We start from the raw sequence: 19,993 nt of genomic DNA on the forward strand, positions 1-19,993 counted from the left end.
AAGCGCGGGACCATATGACAATCCTTCAAAAACGTCAAGTTGAAAGGAGGGATGGTGAAGTTTCTTTATTTACCGTCAAATGGTATCTTACCTCCAAGTGCTGGTAAGAAGTTTGATGAGGAAACAAACCTTTGAAGTTTCTTTATTTACCATCAAATGGTATCTTACCTCCAAGTGCTGGTAAGAAGTTTGATGAGGAAACAAACCTTTGAAGTTTCTTTATTTACCATCAAATGGTATCTTACCTCCAAGTGCTGGTAAGAAGTTTGATGAGGAAACAAACCTTTGAAGTTTCTTTATTACCATCAAATGGTATCTTACCTCCAAGTGCTGGTAAGAAGTTTGATGTGGAAACAAACTGATGAAGTTTCTTAATTACCATCAAATGGTATCTCATCCCCAAGTGCTGATGAGAAGTTTGGTGAGGAAACATACCTTTGGAAATTTTCTCTTTATCTGAGATATTGTCCAAAATCACAACTTAGACCAGTTTCGAGATGCAGACATCCGAAACAAGGGGAGGTTGCTTGCCTTTTTCTAAGTGTCAACACTTAGTTAAAGAAGATGGATTGCGCATCCTACATTGCCATCCATTCACCAGAATCCACATGACGTATATCTACAGGAGTTTGTCTCCTCATCCCCCGCTAAGTGCGACAACGGGATCAAGTCATGAAAAGATTTTATCAATTACAACATCTCAGGAGCGCCCAAAATTCGGGCATTCTTTGATATTTAAGTCTCTTTCAAGCAGAAGAGATCGAGATATCAATCTCTCTCCCTCCAGATAAAAGAAACTTAAATAGGGGCATCTGTCATACCCTAATTTTTGACCCCCCTGAGATGACATATCTTCAGGATTTTCATCAGGTCAAAGCAAGTACCCAGAGCAGTCACTTGTTCATCTGATACCCAGTCTAGGGTTTTGAGCCCCCATCAAGGACTAAAATTAGGGATCACATTTGGGAAACCCTAGAAAACTCCAGGGCATCACTCAAAGGCATCAATCATCTTCAAATAGCCCATATAACAACATCCATTGGGCATTACACTCCAATCCAAGATCCACAGTCATCAATTTCATCTGGTCGACAATTAGGGTTTTTGACCTAATTCACCTAGATGGTTGACTTTTAATCAGGACATGGATCCAAAACTCAAGACATGGTTCAAGGACTTCTACTAACTCAATATAATCCATTTACATCACCCATTTGAGGAGAAGAGCTTGATTCCACACAAAAGTCCAAAATCTCACTTTATCAGAAAAAAAGTCAACTGTATAGGATCACCCTTGACTTTTAAGGTTTTTGGTCAAACCATGACTTTCAAAGATCAATATCATCAATATATGGCTATTAAAGTCATTTGACCAAAGAAATTCAAAGAGATTCACCAAGGAGCAAAAAGTCGGGAATTAGGGTTTTTGAGGGCATTGTGGGAACTCAAAATTTCACCTACACAACTCAAAAAACTTCCAACATGAAAATTGTAGATCTTGCAAAATAATACAACATCTTACATAGCAACTTTTTTCAAAAGATCAACCATTTAAGAGATTTGGAAATTTTGAAGTTTTAGGTCATAAAGACTTAGAAAATTTTCTAAGTGTTTTAACCTAGTTTTCATCCAACTTTGGGCTCATTTTTCACAATTTTCCCAAATGATTCTGAAGGAACCATAAACTAATGATTTGAAGTAGATGTTTAGGGCTTTCCAAATTGTGTTCAACCTTCTCCAAATTCATTTTGAGCTAAGAGTTATGCTTGTTCAAAGTTGGCCTCATGAAGTGAAATTATAGGTCATGCCTCATTTTTGAACTTTGAAATTTTGTGCACATGACCTCACTTATGGATGCTACACGACCCATAACACATCTGAAAACATGCCATGCATTCATTTTCACCATAGCATAAGAATTGAGGAAGATTCCCAAAACAAGCAAAATCCATGATCCTCGTCCAAAAACGAGCAAAATCCATCTTTACATCTTTGAATTTAGTTGAGAATTGAGGGAGATAGGATTTCCAGAAATTGAAATCGTGAGGTTGAAGATGAAGTTGCTTTGCGCGCGTTTTTTTGAATTCTCAGAAGCAAGTTTAAAATATAATCAATTGGAAGCGTGTTTTGAACGGCTAAAACGTTCAGCTCACTTGGTTACAAGCGCCTCTCACTTTCTCATGCCTTAGGTCTGGGGTTCGATCCCCCCCTCAGACCTTTTGTTTTTATTTTTCATTTTAACGCGCGTGTTTTATATATAATCAATTGGAATCCCTCTTTAGTCACACTGAGCGTGTAGCTCAGTTGGCTTTGTTTTGTGTGGTGACCATGGGAGCGTGGGTTCAAGCCTTGGTAGTGACAAAACAATATTTTTTATCACTTTTTCCATTTGATTTCTTTACAACTTTAAACAATTATTTAACCTATCAAATTAATTCATTTTAATTTCATTTTTTACACACTTGTCATTTAATATATCTATTTTGTGAATAATAAAAAAAAATCATAAAAATATTATTTATTTCATATATTCTTATTAGGTTTAAAATAGTATGTTTTAAGTGTTTTCTTAAATACTTTGAAAATATATATTTTCATTTTGTTTTAACCTAATTACTTTGTGAATAATTTTATGATAAAACCCTAATTATTTAGGTCTTAATTAGGTATAGATTTCATCTTTGCCTTAATTAAGTTAACTTTTGTCAATGTTCAAAACTGTTTTCAGTCTCCAATTAAACGGATGATTAAGGTTTTCAAACAACAAAACCTTATATCATTTCAATCATTTTCAACTGTTTCTTTTAAACAGTAATTAAATCTTTGGGCCTCTAATAGAGTGTAAGTCCCAACACCTTTTTCTTTTCATAGTTTGTTTTCAAAAATTGTATTTACAAAATCTCCTTTCTGTTTTCAAAATATTCTTCTGGTATTTGAAGGGCATTATTCCCGGTGAAACTCTTCAGATACCTATGTGACCTTTGTCCATCTTCACTTCTTCTGTTTTCAAAACCCTTTACTGTTTATCATATATATTCAACTGTTATCGATCAATTGCTGGTAAGGCTTTTTACATACTTCTTCAAAGGCCTCCACTCCATTCAGGTTAGGCTTTACAAGCTTTCAATTTACAGTCTTTGTTTAAATTACTGTCAAATATAAACTGTGCATATATTTGTTTAGAACTATGTTTGAGTGTAAACCTTATGACAGTTAAACTATATATATATATTATAGGAATATGACCTAGGATTGAGAATGTCTTCCCGGTGAAGGCTCTTTCCTAATTAGAGATCTGTAGTTCAAACCCCCAAGATGAATTATTCCCGGTGAAACATCTTGGCAAAAACCTTAGAAACCAAAAAATAGGACACATCCACCCAAAGAGGAATTATTCCCGGTGAAACCTCTTACCCATTTGCTTAAAGCCAAAAGAAGTTCAAAACTACATAGCTTTCTCTTGTGCTATAACAAGGACCCTCGATGACCCTCGATTAGCCTCCTCTTGGGCTTTGTACAAGGACCCACAGGCTTCTTAAAAGCATTTCCAGCTTCCTCTTGAGCTTGTATACAAGGACCCATCAGGTTTCTTATAAACATAGGAACAGGTCTTTAGTCACCTTTTAACATACCCTGGTGAGTTTCTTCCTATTTAAACCAGACTTTAAACAAGCTAAGTTTGTCTCAATTTTACATTGAGTACACCTTTTGGAATGAGAGGCATGGACAGTCTCTGTCACCCTTATCTTCATCAATTTCCCTTAGCAGAGTCTAGGATCCATGTTTGCTTATCCTCAGTCAGTGTCAGCCTTAATCTTGGGCTTTAAACAAGAAGTCTCATTAGTTAATCTTTCTGCCATTTTTAACAAAAACCCCTGGGAAGGGTTAGCCTCCACATCATTCTTTCATCTTAATAAAAACCCCTGGAAAGGGTTAGCCTCCAAAGTCAATTAATAAAAACCTGTTCAAAAGAATAAAACCCCTGGAAAGGGTTAGCTTCCAAAAATCATTCTTTTCAAAAGATAAACTCACCAGCTGAGTCAAAATCCCTGGAAAGGGTTAGCTTCCAAAAAAAACAGTCTTTTAATAAATAAATCCTTCAGTAGAGTCAAAACCCAACAAAAATAGTTAGCCTCAACCTTGGGCTTCATACAAGGCACCAAAACAATAAAACCCCCTTGTTAATAGTCAGCCTCAACCTTGGGCATTGTGCAAGGCAGATAATAGAGTCTCCCTAGTGAGTCCTTCATCATTCAGGTAGCCACAACCTTGGGCTTTGTACAAGGCAGATAAACCATACTTCATGTGTCAAAGATTCCTAACATCTAGGATCTTTTTCCTATTAGAGTCATTCATACTCAGTCAGCCACAACCTTGGGCTTTGTACAAGGCAGAAAATAATATATTTTTTTCTAGCTAGAGTCGGCCTCAATTCTGGGCTTTGTACAGAACACAAATTCCCTGTAATTAACCCCCAGTAGAGTTATCTCCCAAAGTCAATAAAAACAATCAAAAAAAGCCTCAAGCTTGGGCCTCATACAAGCCAGTTAAAAAATCAAATCTTTTATACAGTAGATAGACATAGCTTATCTCTATAGAGAGATCTTTCCTCTATCTCACCACATTCAAACAAACAAATATTACATTTCATTTCAATTTCAATCAAGTCTCCCATTTAGGATTTTGAAAGGCATGAGCTGGCAGTAAAACCCAGACATGTGATTAACTTTCCCTAATTTGGACGAGCATCTTTCTTTCATTTAAGAGATACTAGCATACTTGCAAACACACAAGTAAGGTCACTCTCTTAATGAAATGAATTCAATCATTCTGTCACTCTTATAAAATGTTTGTGGTGGAATAGTAGAAATACCTCTCTATAAAGATGACTTCATGTCTCTTTACCGTAAACAGAGATTTAATTCAAGCTTCAACCTTGAGCTTCAAGCAAGGCACCCAAAAATAATTAATAATTAATTAGTTCCCCGAACTACATTAAGCTCTGACTTCCATTAGGGATATGTAGGCATGAGGTTCACAAGGAATCTCAGCGAGCTAATAAAATACCAAAAATAGTCAGTCAGTCTGTCTGTCTTTCTTTTATTCAATTCAATTCCTTCTCCTAATACAAAGGAGAAACTTTCCCAATAATCATTAGCAGCACAAACACATTTAGACACAGAGAAGGTTCCTGTAGAGTACTACAGACATGTAGGGTGCTTAAACTCTTCCTTATGTATAACCGACCTCCCGGACTCCAGAATTTCTAGTCTAGGTGAATCCCCACACTTAGCAAACTCCTAGGGTTTAGTTGAGATCTTTTTTCCCTTTCCTACTCGTAGGACAAATAAGAAAGTTCGTGTGATATCGTAGGAAGAACTGAAACAAAATTCATCCCACCACGGGCGCATTCTCCTTCCAAATTTCGCGTGAAGGGTCTAGCGTGCCGTCCTCCCAAGTGAAACGGGGAGGTAAAAAAAATGACACCACAGAAAAATGGCGACTCTGCTGGGGATATAAGTGTTAAAAACCTTGGTTTTTCATCCAAACCAATGGTTGACCTGTTGCTGGTCCAACCCCAATGAGGAATTAGGGATGCCAAATTCCCCCTCAAACAAGAGAGGTCCTGCCTAACCTCTGTGTCATTTCATGTGTTTGCTGCATTTATATTTGTTTATTTTGTTTATTCTGTATCGGGAAAGGGCTTGATTCCCCCTTGTGGTGAGAAATCCTATACCCGGATTTGAGTGCAACATAAGATAGGATGGAGGATGTCTTCCCGGTGAAGACCCTCTAATCTTGGTTCACAATTCTACTCTTGGGATTTGCCTGGCTGGTTGTGATTAACTGCGCCAATGCATTCCAAGACTGATTTGTACCAGGAGGACCTAGAAACCCATTAACCCCACTTAAAGCCTTTTTTAGGACGTAGAGCGGTGATTACGAAAGTAATTGTCACGCAGATACTACAATCAGAGAAAACTCTCTTATAGATACCAGTCAACGTATCTTTAAGGTTGAGCAAAAACTCTGAGACCCCTAGAACCCGTTCTACAGGTACAAAAATCCTTATCCTTAGTTTACCATTGGGGCGAGGTTTGCGTTTTGACTTCATGACCACTATACCCTTCAACGCCATGTTTATTTAAAACTCTTGTGTGTGCATTCATGCATTCATGCATCATTCATTAATAACAACTAAAAACAAAAGAGTCTTTTTCGAGTCGTTTTTCAAGGAAACTAAATAACGAACGTTTTAAACTTCATAGAAAGAGAGAAACGGAGAAAGGACTTAAGGATCTATACCATGGATTACGGAAGAAAGAGAGCTAGGAAATACACCTTCAAGATTCCCCAGGTCGAGGAACTGGGAAAGCTCGGAAAACTGGTGGTCAACCCCCAGGCTTTCAAGGAGAAGTATGGAAAACTTCTGCCTTTGCTCAATACCAACATTGTGGATGGGATCCTTCCCACCTTGGTACAGTTTTACGATCCAACGTATCACTGCTTCACCTTTCCTGATAATCAGCTCATGCCTACGTTGGAGGAGTACTCTCGTCTAGTTGGAATACCCGTGTACGCGCAAGATCCGTACTCCGGTTTGGAAAAGAATCCTGACGACATTATCATTGCTGCAACTACTCCTTTGAACGTAGTCGACATCAGAACTCATATGGTGAGTAGAGGAGGAATTCAAGGATTGCCTTCCAAATTCCTGTTTGATCAAGCTCGGTACTTCGTCAGCATCCAAGATATGAGCGCTTTTAAGGAAATCTTGGCTTTGCTTATCTACGGATTGTTTTTGTTCCCTAACATTAACGATTTCGTCGACATCAACGCAATTAAGATCTTCTTAATTGGAAATCCAGTTCCAACCTTGCTTGCGGATGCTTATCACTCTGTGCATTCAAGAAACCTGCAGCGAGGAGGATTAATCACATGCTGCGTACCGTTGTTATACGAATGGTTCGTTTCGCACCTACCAAAGTCTAGCACTTTCTGGAATATGAGGGATGGCCTTTACTGGTCACAGAAAATCATGTCCCTCACTCATACGGACATTGAGTGGTGTAGTCCTGACAACGACGAAACCAAGATCATCTTCAGTTGCGGAAGTTTTCCCAACATACCCCTTATTGGAACTAAGGGAGGAATCAGTTACAATCCAGCTTTAGCCCGTCGTCAATACGGCTATCCCATGAAAAATATACCAAGTAACATCCAATTGGAGGGTCTGTTCTTCAAGAACATCGACGATCATGGCAACATGCTGAAGAAGGAAATTGTCCAAGCCTGGCGTCTTGTTCACAGCAAAGGGAGAAGATTGTTAGGAAAACATCTTTGCATCTCCCTGGATCCTTACCTTCAATGGGTACGCGTCAGAGCATTCAAGCTCAGGATGCCATATCAGCATCAAGAACCCATTCCCCTAAGGGAACCAATATACCTTTTCTCCACCAATGTTGAAAAACTACAAGCGGCATTAAACAAGGTATGCCAAGAAAGGAATGCTTGGAGGAACAAGTATCGAATCGTCAACACGGAAAACATTGAGATTCATAACATCCTAAGAAGGAAGGATGAGTTACTTGAAGTACTCGATCGACAAGTGTCACAAACGTCACTTTCTCATCATATCCCTCCTGCTTCCTGGATCATCGATCAACTCACGTCAGAGAATGCTCAGCTCAAGAAACAGAAGAAGATGTTAGAACGTGAAGTCGGCTCTTCGTCAAAGTTTTAGAGTCCTTTCTCTCAGTTTCTCTGTATTTTTTTTCAAAGTGTGTAAAAAACGGCGTTTTCGCTTAATTAATAAAAGTTTGATGTTTCATAACGTAATTATGGTGTTTCCTTGAAAAATATTAACTTAACTGCATATCATACATCGCTTTAGTCGTACGCACTGACACGAGAATTGTCGCGGATCTAATAGTCACTTTCCTTTCTCCAGAAAGAGAGGAGGAGAAGGAGGTGAACCAAGACTTTCAAGCTGTCTCATCCATACAACACTCGTTCAAGTCACAAGAAAAGAATGGAAGACTTTGAGCAAGAGAATGGAGAACTCAGAGAAGAGATTAATACTCTCAAGGGTACTGTTGAAAGGCTCAATAGCATGGTAGAAGCCCTTGTAGTTGCACAGAATCGACCAATGCCAGAAGAACCACAAAGGACTGTGGTTTCCGAGACTGTTTCTACTCCTATTCCTCAGTACACCATGCCGCCCGATCGACCTTGGGGCATGTCGTATAACTTTATTCCAGAAGGGTACATACCCGCAGTTTCTGAAGTTCCAAGAGCTACAATGGAGATGCAACCACCGGAGGGTTACAAACCTCTGGAAATTGAAGTTCCAAGAGCAACGGCAATGGGTTTCACACAAAAGAATGCTGAGATTCCAAGATCTGCTGTCATGGCTTCTCCACAAGTGCGGTAAAAAAAACGGGGAGGTAAAAAAAACGACACCACAGTGCGGTAAGGATGTAAGGAAGTCAGCTTTGTTGTTGAAGCAGAAATTTGTTGTTGAAAGGGACCCCAATTAGTTTCTTGTACAATAACCTGAAAAATGCAATGTGATAATGTGAATGTATGAGTGCATGTGTGCGTATGACGTGATGTGCCATTTTCAGAGTATCCAAGATTTTAATATTGATATAGAATAGCTAACAACGTGATAGAGGATAAGCATTAAGAGAAACAAAGGAACTAGTTCTTTTTCATTCATAACAGAAATTTAAACTTGGGCAAGCCATACATCAACAAGATAGTTGAACAAGGGAAATAAAAGACCCCATCCAACAAGTCTGGTGGTGGTCGAGACATACAAACTCAAACATCAATCCATCTGAATATAAAACAGAGGCCCTCCTTGTCTGAAGTGCTCGTCGCTCCACTTCTTAGTTTCATCAAACAGTTTCTTGGTTGCTTCTCGATCTCTTCCTTTAAGAAGGCTTTGAATCACCTCATCTTTGCGAAACAAATGCCCATCCAGCTTCTTGCAGCACTCCCTGAGTTCGTCACATCCTTTGCATTCTGGGAGATAATCCTTCTCAGATGCGTCCTCCATACCCATCATTCGATCTCTGAGCTTAGCATTCTCTTCTGTTAGTCGAGCGGTACGGAGGTGACTCCCTTTCAACTCAGTCTCCACCGCTATTCTTTGGGTGGTCTCTTCTTCCAGTTTCTTTTTCAGACTCCTCACTTCAGCTCTAGCCTCCCTTTCTATTTTGAGTTTATAAGCCTTCAAGTCTTCTCTGTACTCTCGCTTGAGTTTCTCTTCTGCATCTTTTACGGCCCTTTTCATGATCTCCTGGTGATCCTCAACAACAACAGTAGTATCTCTTTCATCTTTTTCCGTTCTAGCCCTCTTTTGAACTCTCAAAGATCCTTCTTTCAGCACCTTGGCTTCATGTGTCAACTCAACCCTTATTTGGTCCACAAGATGATGTTTTGGTCGCGCATCTGACCTCTTTTCGTGCAATTGGGTGCTTTCCATATTCACTTGGATGCAATTCTTAGCAGGCATAGTGGCATTTGGAACCTTAGGTGGTTGCTCGTACAATGGGATAACCTTCGGGAAAGGCAACAGGCGATCTTTAACTCTTTCTTCGACCCAATTTGTATAGGCTTGGTTGGCAACGACATTCTTCACACCTAGAGAAGTTTGATCATCTGTATGGATGCTATTCCAGGCATTCCTCACTTTTTTTAGACCCTTTGGATCGGTTCCCTTCTCAAAGCAAACGGATTCGAATATCTCTTTGTCCAAAGGCTTGTCTTCAAGTGCAAAACCCAACTGACGTAGCGCTAGCTTAGGATTATAGTTGATAACACCTTTCGTTCCTATGAGGGGAACGTTGTCAAAGGTACCACAACTAGTCATAACTTCCTTTATGCTCATTCCGATATGACAGAAGACAATGTCGTTTGCAGTAAGCCCCATGATCCTTTGAGGCCATTTCTGAGTAGAAGTAACAAAAGGACCACTTGCAGGTAGGTGAGACTTAAACCAGGTGTATAACAGCGGTAAACAATTCCGTATGGCGCTCCCTTTCCCATATCGAGAGTGAATGGAATAGTACGTATCGGCTAGCAAAGTAGGGATCGGATTCCTATCCACGAAAAGACATATAGCGACCAGATCAACGAACTTGTGAATGTTAGGGAACATCACGATCCCATAGATCAGAACGGCCAGAAGGGTGCTAAAGGCTTCCCACATCTTTTTGTTAGGCGACTCTTGGGCCTTTTCAATCAAGAAACTCATGTAGAAACCATGAGTGTTACCATTCTTCTTCCAATTTCCATGAACCTCTCCTATGCTCAAATAAAGAGCGTTGGCAATATAATCCAAATCAGGCTCTTCTGGGACACAAACGAAAGGAACCTTGTGTTGAATTTTGATATTGAGAAAGTGAGAGTACTCCTCGAGAGTGGGAGCCAACTGATAGCCTGAGAATGTGAAACAACGCAAGTCGGGATCATAGAACTGGAGAAGAGTAGATAAAGCCCATTCGTCGACATGTGAGTACAAAAGAGTCAAGATATTTCCATAATTCTCAATGAACACGGTTTTATTATGACCAGTAATCAATCCACCCAACTGTCCCAACTGAATCATGCCCTCACGATGGAAACTGTAAGTGTGAGTACGCCTTGTAGCTTCTCTGGTAGCGGTCACGTTGTTAGCCATCCTGAATGAAAAGTAATAACCTCAGATACCCTGAAAAATGGCATGCATATGAGAGATAATACTATTTTTTCTTTTTCTTTTTTTTTTATTACGTTTTTTCTTCTCTTTTTTTGGAAAATAAATATGCCATGATGAAAATGATGCAATGGAGATTCTCCCAACATGGGAGAGTTGTTGTGTTGTCTCTGAGCAGAATCAAATGTCATAAGGTCAAAGGTCCGACATAGGTGCCACACACCCAGAAGAACAATAGTCACCAACAGAACAGAATAGTCACCAACGGTACCTGTCATGTATATCCCTCCCCACTCACAGGTGAATCTAGGTCAAGGTAGGTCAAAAAAAGCCAACAGAGGATTGAAAGTAGGCGTAATCATACGATATTGCCTCTTTCAACCAAGCTCTGTCCGTGGATACATGATCGGATCAATCAGACATACGTCTTCTGTCCGTCATGGCCACTCTATTCCTAGTTCCTAAGGTATCACTCATGGCCTGGGTATTGGGCCTTTTACCTCATATAATCATCCCACCCAACCTGCAAACAGAGGAAATATGTGGCCCCCACGGGGACCCATAATATAGTCCAGATGCATGCGGAAAGTAAACATGATATGCAAGCAGGAAATAAACATGATATGCAAGCATATATACAAAATGTAAACACATAAACAAATAAATAAACACCCAATAAAAGAAACAAACAAAGGCTAGGATCGACTCGCTAAGAATGGACCAGCACAGGTCTATCAACATCCCCAGCAGAGTCGCCAGCTGTCGCACGCTCGTGAAAAATGAACAGAGTCGCCACCAATATATTTATCCCATAAGGGAAAGGAATATCAGAAAACCTAACAAAGGAAGGAACAGGGTCTTGCGACCAGAGAATCAAGGTACGGGAGTCGGTTACGCAAGGGGAAGGTACTAGCACCCCTCGCGCCCATCGTACTCGATGGTATCCACCTATGTTTGTTTCTATCTAAATGGTGTATCTATGTCTATGTCTATATGCGAATGAATGTAAAATGTAGGGAAAATAAAGAATTGTACTCGCACGGGCCCTACCCCGCTGCCTACGTATCCTTTTCAGGAATCAGAGTTACCGTAGCTCGGCTAAAGATTTTCTGTTTGTTTTTGTGTTTTTTAGTTGGGAGGAGTTAACGTTCGCGCTCTTGCATAAGGGATCGCCTACGATGCGTGCGAGCGGAAATAACAGTGCCCTTAGAAAGAAGAAAAAGAGAGATTGGTTTGTGTCTTTTAGGGTAATTCCATGATGACAAAACCCACTACAAGGTCTCGCATCACTTCCTTACTTTGTGTTATATCTGACCATTTATTAGTGTTTTATGTGTTTTTGATTGGTGTTTTTTATGGGGATTTTAACTTTATGACTTAGATCATACCAAAGAGAATTTTTTTGCATATTTAGAGAATGCACATCGAGGCCTACGCCACAATCGTTTCTCTAAATAGCGGTTAAGAAATACATCGAGGCCTCACACCTCAATCATTCTTTTCCGCTAAGTAAAAGAGATACAAAAAGAAGTTTTTTCTGAATATTTAGAGAATGCACATCGAGGCCTACGCCACAATCGTTTCTCTAAATAACAGTTAAGAAATACACCGAGGCTTCACACCTCGATCATTTCTTCTCTGCTAAGTAGAAAAGAACATACATCGGGGCCTACGCCCCAATCATTTCTTTCCTAGTATAAAATATAATAACGGTATGATCCTTTGTCGGTATTTATTAAGTATATTAAAAGTTGAAAAGAAAAAGAAAATGAGAAGGGAATTATTCCTAAATTCTAGTCTAAGTTGTCTATACAAGGAAATCGAAAATAAAAAAACTATACAATTTATTAAAGGAAAACTATACATGAGATAGGTAAAAGGAAATCAATATATGACAAATAAAGTTGAGAACTACAACAAGTAAATGATACTCACAAGCACACATACATCCATCAATCCTATACAAAAAATCGAGACTAAAATTTAAGTCCTAAGTCTATTAGAGAATTATTTACAAAGAAGTGTTAATCAAAGGAAATTCAAATATGTTGTGAAGAAAAAGATTTATTAAAAGGATTAAAACAATTAAGAGAAATTAACAAAAATCATGACAATTATTTACACACCCTAAAATATCTAAACAAATTTTTTTATGTATTTTCATATGAGAGAAAAAAGATTTATGAATTAGAAGCAAAAGAACACAAAAATGGAATAAAAGCCTAATATCTAAACCGCAGGGGGGTGTATCGGTAGTTTTCTGATGAACTAAAACTATGTTAACAGCAATCTGGGCCTAATTCAGGGTGGTGGGGAGAGTAAGAGTTTCGCGTGAGGCCCATTCCAGGCACATGGTGCGCCAACAACGGAGGGGTACGATTCTGAACATGTTGCAAGGCCCAAGATCTCGTGGCCCAATACATCACTACTCCCTTTTTGTTTCAATTTGTTTCATTTGTTCTAGTATCAGCATGTATTATATTCCTTTTATTCTTCTTTTTTTTTACTGCATGTGGTTTAGTATATGTATTACAACGTGACATATTAATAAAATCAATTGGTCACACTCTCACTTAAATCACAAAATGCCAAGAGAAAAATCTGAACCAATCGTAACGCGACACCAAGAGATGCAATCATTTGAATAAGGACAAAATTTCAACACAATGGGATATGAACGAGTACAAACTCGTCACGTATACAAAACGGAAGAAGCCATGAGGAACATGCAGACGCCGGAGCCAGGGCTCCGGTCGTCTTCTCCGACTGCCTCACGGCGGAGCTGTGCATGAATTTTCCAGAAATCAACAAAATTAATATCAATCGACTCGAAATCCCGAGCTGAGTGCAGATCTAGCATTAGTTTTCATAGATAGCACCTCTAAACCCCTGACCACAGTGCACTCAATGAACTCTACCTTCCAAGATTCCCTCAAAACGATAACAGAGCACGACATTCAAATATACTTATCGCATAGAGTCGAAACATGGAATTAAGGCGATAAACATGTTCTGATTCACCCATTCATAGCTCAGAGTTCGTAAAATGCAACATACGATCACCTCATACATTCATGCTATCATGGAAAGAAGTTTAGATTTCTTACTTGGAACAGATCCTAAGCCTCGAAGAACAGAAAACCTGCTGCTTTCTCCCTTTCGCTCCTCAGTTGACGACGACGAATACGCTTCAAGATGAGACGAGACGATCTCTGAGAAGTAAACTACAAGTTGTTGGATCTTGAGATTCGAACCTTGATCTTAATACCAGATTCAGAGATGGTGATAGTTAGGGAATGCACGAAATGATGGTGATGATGATTCGAGAACGAGGAAGATAACAAGTGATTATGAGGATTATAGATCGAAAAGTGATGACGATGCTGGTTCGAGGCTTAGTAGCGTTGTTGACTCGGAGAAGAGAGAAGCGTGGTTGTGCTGGTGGCTAGATGATGAAGATGAAGGATGGAAGGAGAAGGTTGTTACGGCTATGGGGTTAGTTACAGTAACAAACTGTTTGTGGAAAGAGGATGAAGGAGATGAAGGTGGTGGTGGTTTGAGTTTGTTACAAACTCATAACAAACTTTGCAGAGAGAGGAAGCGGGGAGAAAGAGAGGTAGGAGAGAGAGAGAGCTTTGGAAAAATGAGAAAATCCGAGAGAGTCCGTGATTTGTGAAAGGTTTTGTGTTTATAAATGAGTGTGTATGGGGTGTATGGTATAGTGTCCTGTAGTGTATCATTCTCTCATGCTCAATGAACAAGCTTGTGCCTTTGGAGCAAATACCCCACGTGACTTTTATTAACATTGCATGGCCTTGCATGGTTGCTTGGGGCAACATGTTTTGACTTGGCTATGGCAAACTGTTTTGGCAAACATTTCGAATGGCCATGTTTGTGCTATCATAGCTCTCTCAATAGGTCACCACTAGGCCCAAACTCATGATCAATGTGAAGGGAGCACATAATAGAACAAGCTTGGTGTTGCAATGATTGGGAGATATAGCTTGGAATTTATCCAAAACACATTAGAACTCACCCCTTTGCAACTGGATCTGCCTGCGTGTGTGCCCTAGGTTAGACATAGAATTTTGGCCAAAACTTGACTTAGTAGGGACACAACTTTGAGGCCTCACAAGCGATTACTTTCTTGGTCAAATGTTATGTTCAGGATATCAATAGAAATAGGTCATGGAAGATAACATGTTGACATTAGATTAGACTCAGGAGGACCTTCACAACGCTCTAAAACTGGATTTACATATGGCATACCACGTGTTTGTGGATATGCCTGCGCGTGACTTGGAGTTTGACTCATGCCCATGCCAACACATAACTTTGCCAAGGCGTGACTTTGGTGACCTGTATCTGGCTCCACCCTTATCCAAGTTTCATAATTTTGTACTGTTGGATAGAGGACATGGTAGAGAACACATTAATATTGAACTTGAATTTTCAGGATCCTTGACATGCCCTATAATGAACTTTGAAAATGGCACGCCATGTGTTCGATGAAATGTGTCACGTATGACCAGAAATGTGCCCAGCTTCATGACTTGATTCAGTTGAAAATCTCCAACTTTGAACCTTAATATCTCTTCAACCAAGCTTCAAATGGAAAAGTGTCCAACTTCAAAGTTGTTCTCCTCCATGAGAGGAACAACTTTGATGTTGGGAATTTTTCCAGAAAATGCCATTTGCCACGTGTAATATGATGGTGAAGTGGACCGATCATCAAACTTTCAAGAGCCAAAATTTTTCTAAGTATAAAAACTTTCCTATTTTTGATATTTTTCTATTTTTGGCAACTTTTGTCAAAGTCTTGATTTTATCCATCCTTTGACTTTTCTTGACCGATTTTCCACCAAAAGTCAATATTTGAGTGATTGACCTGATTTTGACCCAAAAGTCAACTGTTCTGATTTTTCTTCGATCTTAATGGAACCCCGATTAATTCAGCTTCTAACCAATGGAAATCAACGGAACGCCTCCACACGGCCATCATACCGTCTTTTCTCATAAAATCAGCTCTTGATCAATGTTTTGACCAAAAAGTCAACTGTGTTGACTTTGGTCAAGAAACCCTAATCCAGGATAACCAGTTGAATTACAAGCTTGTATACTCCCACCAATGCCTTGAGTTGAGAATGAGAAAACCCTAATCCAGGAAAACTTTGATGAGAACAAAGCCATGATCTTTGCCATAAAAGCTCTTTCTTGCCAGTCTTTGAATGGTAACAATGATATGAATGGATGAGTTGAATGACCTGTATGAAATATGCGCATGAATGTGAACCAGATAATTAGGGTAGGACAAATTTGGGGTATGACAGTGGTGCTCGGAGGGAGTTCCTACTCGAGGCCCGATTGGAAGCTAAGCTCGGTCTACAGTCCTGCGTGAGAGACTTGTGGAATTTCCAGGTTGGACCTAGCGTGGTGCATACCCGATGTTGGGGCAGGTGCAAGCCCTGGTGACGAGGAGCTAGATTGGGCCTTCCCTTGGGTCAGTTTAAATTTGGGCCTCTCGCTGTGTATGGGCTATGCGTCGGCCCAGTCCAGAACAGGAGCCTCCCTAGTTGTAGCTTCCGAGCAGGGAGCTGTGACTTTATGTTCGTCTAGTATGGATCTCAACCAATACATGTCAGGGTGTTCCTCGTGTGGATGCTTCGTTGGGTTGAACGTACTCAAGAATTCTCGCGGGGAGAGTGGTGCGCTCGCTGGTCATCAGGGATGCGAAACGGTAGCGTGTGGCAGACATTTGGGTGATGTGGAGGCGTATTAAGAGTGTAATGATGACCTAGGGCCTAGGTCATAATGAGGCTTGTACGTAGGCAGCGATGTGTCAACCGAGGTGACGTTTTGCCTTCCGCGCAAGACCTATAAAAGAGGGCTCTTTTCCTTCATTTAGGGTTTACTCTCACTTTTCACTCAAGATTTCTCTACTTTCCTTCCAGTCGCCGCTTCCCCATTAATCATCTTCAACGCTACAATCTCCACGCATTCTTCATCATGCAACCTTCAGGTACACTATTTTGGCCTTTCTTTAGTTAGATTTTACCTTTGGGATGCATTTTGAGTTTTCAGGGAACTTGTCCCCGGACATTTGTCTTCTTAGCTATGATAGGCTTAGGATAAATGTAGGAAACTTCACGTGAGGAATCTTCCTCCTCGAAAGATTGGTGGGGATCCTTGGATCCTTCATGGGAAAGCTTGGAATTCCTGGTTACCCTCGGAGGGTTTAAGGGTTTCCCTGGGATGTTCATGTTAGAGCCCGGGAAATTCATGTTTTCTCCCCGTGGAATTCAGCTTTTTCCCGGGAGATGCATACCTTGCTCATCAGCTTCGTGTGTTTGCTCATAGGTTTTACTTATTAGAAGCTGAATGAGTTAGGTGTCATCGATCGCGCTCGAATCCTCCTCGAGGAGTGAAATAAGGGTTCGTTCGGGGGCCTCTGGTGTCCCTTGTGTAGCACCCCGTAATTTCATAAATTAATTTAATTTAAGTTAAATTAACTATTTGGAAATTATTTAATTATTTAATAATTAAAATTGGATTTTTGGAAGAATTATGAGAATTATCGTTATTGGGATGTGACGTAGTTAGTAAAAGGGCAGGTGCCAATGGAGAGGCCTTACTAACTAATTATCCTATTTTTCATAAAATAGAGAAATTGTGAAAACAAGGAAAAAGGATAAGCAAAAGAGGAAAAGTGCAGGAACGTGAAAGAGGAGAAGAAGAGGAAGAGAAGAATTCATGATTTTGGCTAAGGTAAGGGGGGACTTTTCCGATTAATCTCTATTATCAGGTTGTAGATGATAGGATTGAGACCATATGTTATTGATTCAATAGAAAAATGTATTCTAGGTTTTGGGGTTTGATGTTTCTAGGTTCAATTCGTATTTGTGTGTAATTGGATGTTTGATGATTGATCTGAATTGTTATATGAACTTGTTGTTGTTGAAAATGCACGAAGTACCAGTGAAATTGTTTTGTTTTCGTGTTGCAAATGTTTTCAATTTAATTGAGTTGGTTGAAAGTGGGATTTTTTGTCAAAAAGGGGATTTTTCTGGTGTACGAGTTCGTAACCGGTTACGGTATCGTTGTAACCGGTTACGGTTGTGAAAAATGGGGTTTTTGGGCTAGTTACGAATTCGTAACAGATTATGGTGTGGTCGTAACCGGTTACACTGAAGCTGTTTTTGAAAATTTGTTTTTCGTAACTCGTTACTCTATTTTCGTAACCCGTTACGCTGAAGCCTTTTTGAAAAATAAATGATTTTTATCAAGCGTAACCCGTTACGCTGCAGCTTCTATGAAAAAAATTATTTTCAAAAATTCGTATCTTTTGAACCGTAAGTCCGTTTTGGGTGCCGTTTTGGGCGTTGAGTCAATAATTATATTTTCTATCTAATAAAATAGCTTAAAGAGCAGTAGCTCAATTTTATTTTAAAAACCCGGTAGTCGTGGTGGTGAATTATACTTGTATGCATAAGTGATAAATGTATTTATGCGGTGGCGTTGCGACAATGTATTTGCTATGTTGATGTTGTGTTTGGTGTGATGTAAGTATTACATGATTGTTGAATGGTGTTAAAATATGAATGCACTATTCGGTGTTATGTTGGTGAGTTGGTTTTGATGATGTTATTCATCTTAATCGGTATTGCTTTTGGTGAGTTTATGCATGTGTACATATATTGATAAATGTGACAATGTGGATGTGTTATGACAACATGTTTATAATGAAATATTGTGTTCGGTGTGAATAATATAATGTAATTGGTTGGATTATGTTGAGGTGTGAATACATTATCCACGATTGTTGTTCGGTGTTGAAATATGATAAAGATTTGTCATATTGTTTGGTGTTGATGATTAGCATGCTTAAGGTGGTGAATGCATAAATAATCATATGGTGGCTGTATCCCGATGGAGATGGATCAGTGGTCGCTAATTCCCATGATTGGTACCACATGCATATAGTTGCATTGCATTAGGTGTATGAATTATTATAACATGAATGGAATGTTGTCCAATGTTATAATATGGTGCGTTTGATCAACTGTTATGATTTGATGGATGTGTATATAATCTCAAAGTGTTTGCTATTGGGTGGATATTATACTGTTGATGTTTTATCGTTTATGAACTGATAACATTGTTTAATTGTGAATGAGACTCACCCTTACTGTTGATCATTTTCAGAATAAAGTGTAGCAGCTGTGCTTGGTGAGGATAGCATGTTGAGTCGTTCGTTTAGTTCGTAGGGTCGGTGTCATGCTCTGGTTTTGTAACACTGTGGGGAAACGCTTGTTTACTTTTGAGTTGTTTGATAACTCTAAATTTTAGTTGTTGAATAATTTTATTTGTTTCGATGTGATGATTATGGTTTGATACATTATTCAACTTATGAGATAACTTCCGCTGTGTTAACATTTTAGTAAAGATGGAGCATAGTGTTTTCCTCGTGATTATGCATGACGTATGTGATTTTAAATTAATTGAAGAGTTGTAGAATCCTTGATACATGTTTTACTCTGTAATTGTTATAATTATTTCGGGGTTTAGAAGGGTGTTACAATAGTGGTATCAGAGCATAGTCGGTCGTTGTGGCTAGTGTCTTATTGATAATTATTCCTTTGGTATGCGACATGTGTGTGAAACACTGTCCGTACTCGGTGTGTTCCTAGTTGTTGGCTGCAGAAGTTGGATTGAAGATAAGTGGGGGAAAAGCTTTGCTTCTCGTATATGTTTCAGGTGCAAGTTTTCGAGTAGAATCGTTGTCTTGGTGTTTCGGAAATTGAAATTCGACGAATGAATGTGTCTCTCGAGTTATAAGGAGTTCGGGAATGAATATATATGTTAAGAATTGTTTGGTATATGGTTAAGTTGAAGAAAAATTAGCTTTGGAATGGAATTCCCGTAAGCAAAACGCCGGAAAAATTCTGAATCATTGTGAAACTTCAAACAAATTCATAACTGGAGTTCTGGGCATCTGATTTGAGTCCCGTTTGAAGCGCTGGAAAGCTAAAGAGATGAAATTTTTTATGAAGATGGTTGCAGCAGCTGTAAGGAATTTACTTGTGACACGATGATGTTGGAAAGAGTCGAAGTCCGTGGTTACGCTTATCCTTAGAACCGAGCTTGTGCGCTGGTGTCGCGCGAGACGTCATTGTCAGAGTCGAGTGAATTGAAGAAGTAAATAAAAGTCTTGTTGAGAAGAAATTTTAAGAAACTAAGTGTACAATTTGTGGATTTTTGGGTACGTCGTAAAGAATGTTGTTGCATGAC

At 39.4% G+C, this 19,993-nt stretch overlaps 1 protein-coding gene across 1 annotated transcript in view; it reads right to left on the minus strand.

Moving 5' to 3' along the window:
• The window catches only part of LOC131596290 (uncharacterized), a 64,502-nt gene extending 53,812 nt beyond the window's left edge, over positions 1 to 10,690 (minus strand). Inside the window, exon 1 of the mRNA XM_058868903.1 lies at positions 9,067 to 10,690. Within this exon, the coding sequence (XP_058724886.1) occupies positions 9,067 to 10,690 (1,624 nt within the window). The remainder of the gene's footprint in view (positions 1 to 9,066) is intronic.
• Between the last annotated feature and the right edge of the window lie 9,303 nt (positions 10,691 to 19,993).

Source organism: Vicia villosa, linkage group LG1 (assembly GCF_029867415.1).
Source record: "Vicia villosa cultivar HV-30 ecotype Madison, WI linkage group LG1, Vvil1.0, whole genome shotgun sequence".
Taxonomy (NCBI): Eukaryota; Viridiplantae; Streptophyta; class Magnoliopsida; order Fabales; family Fabaceae; genus Vicia; species Vicia villosa.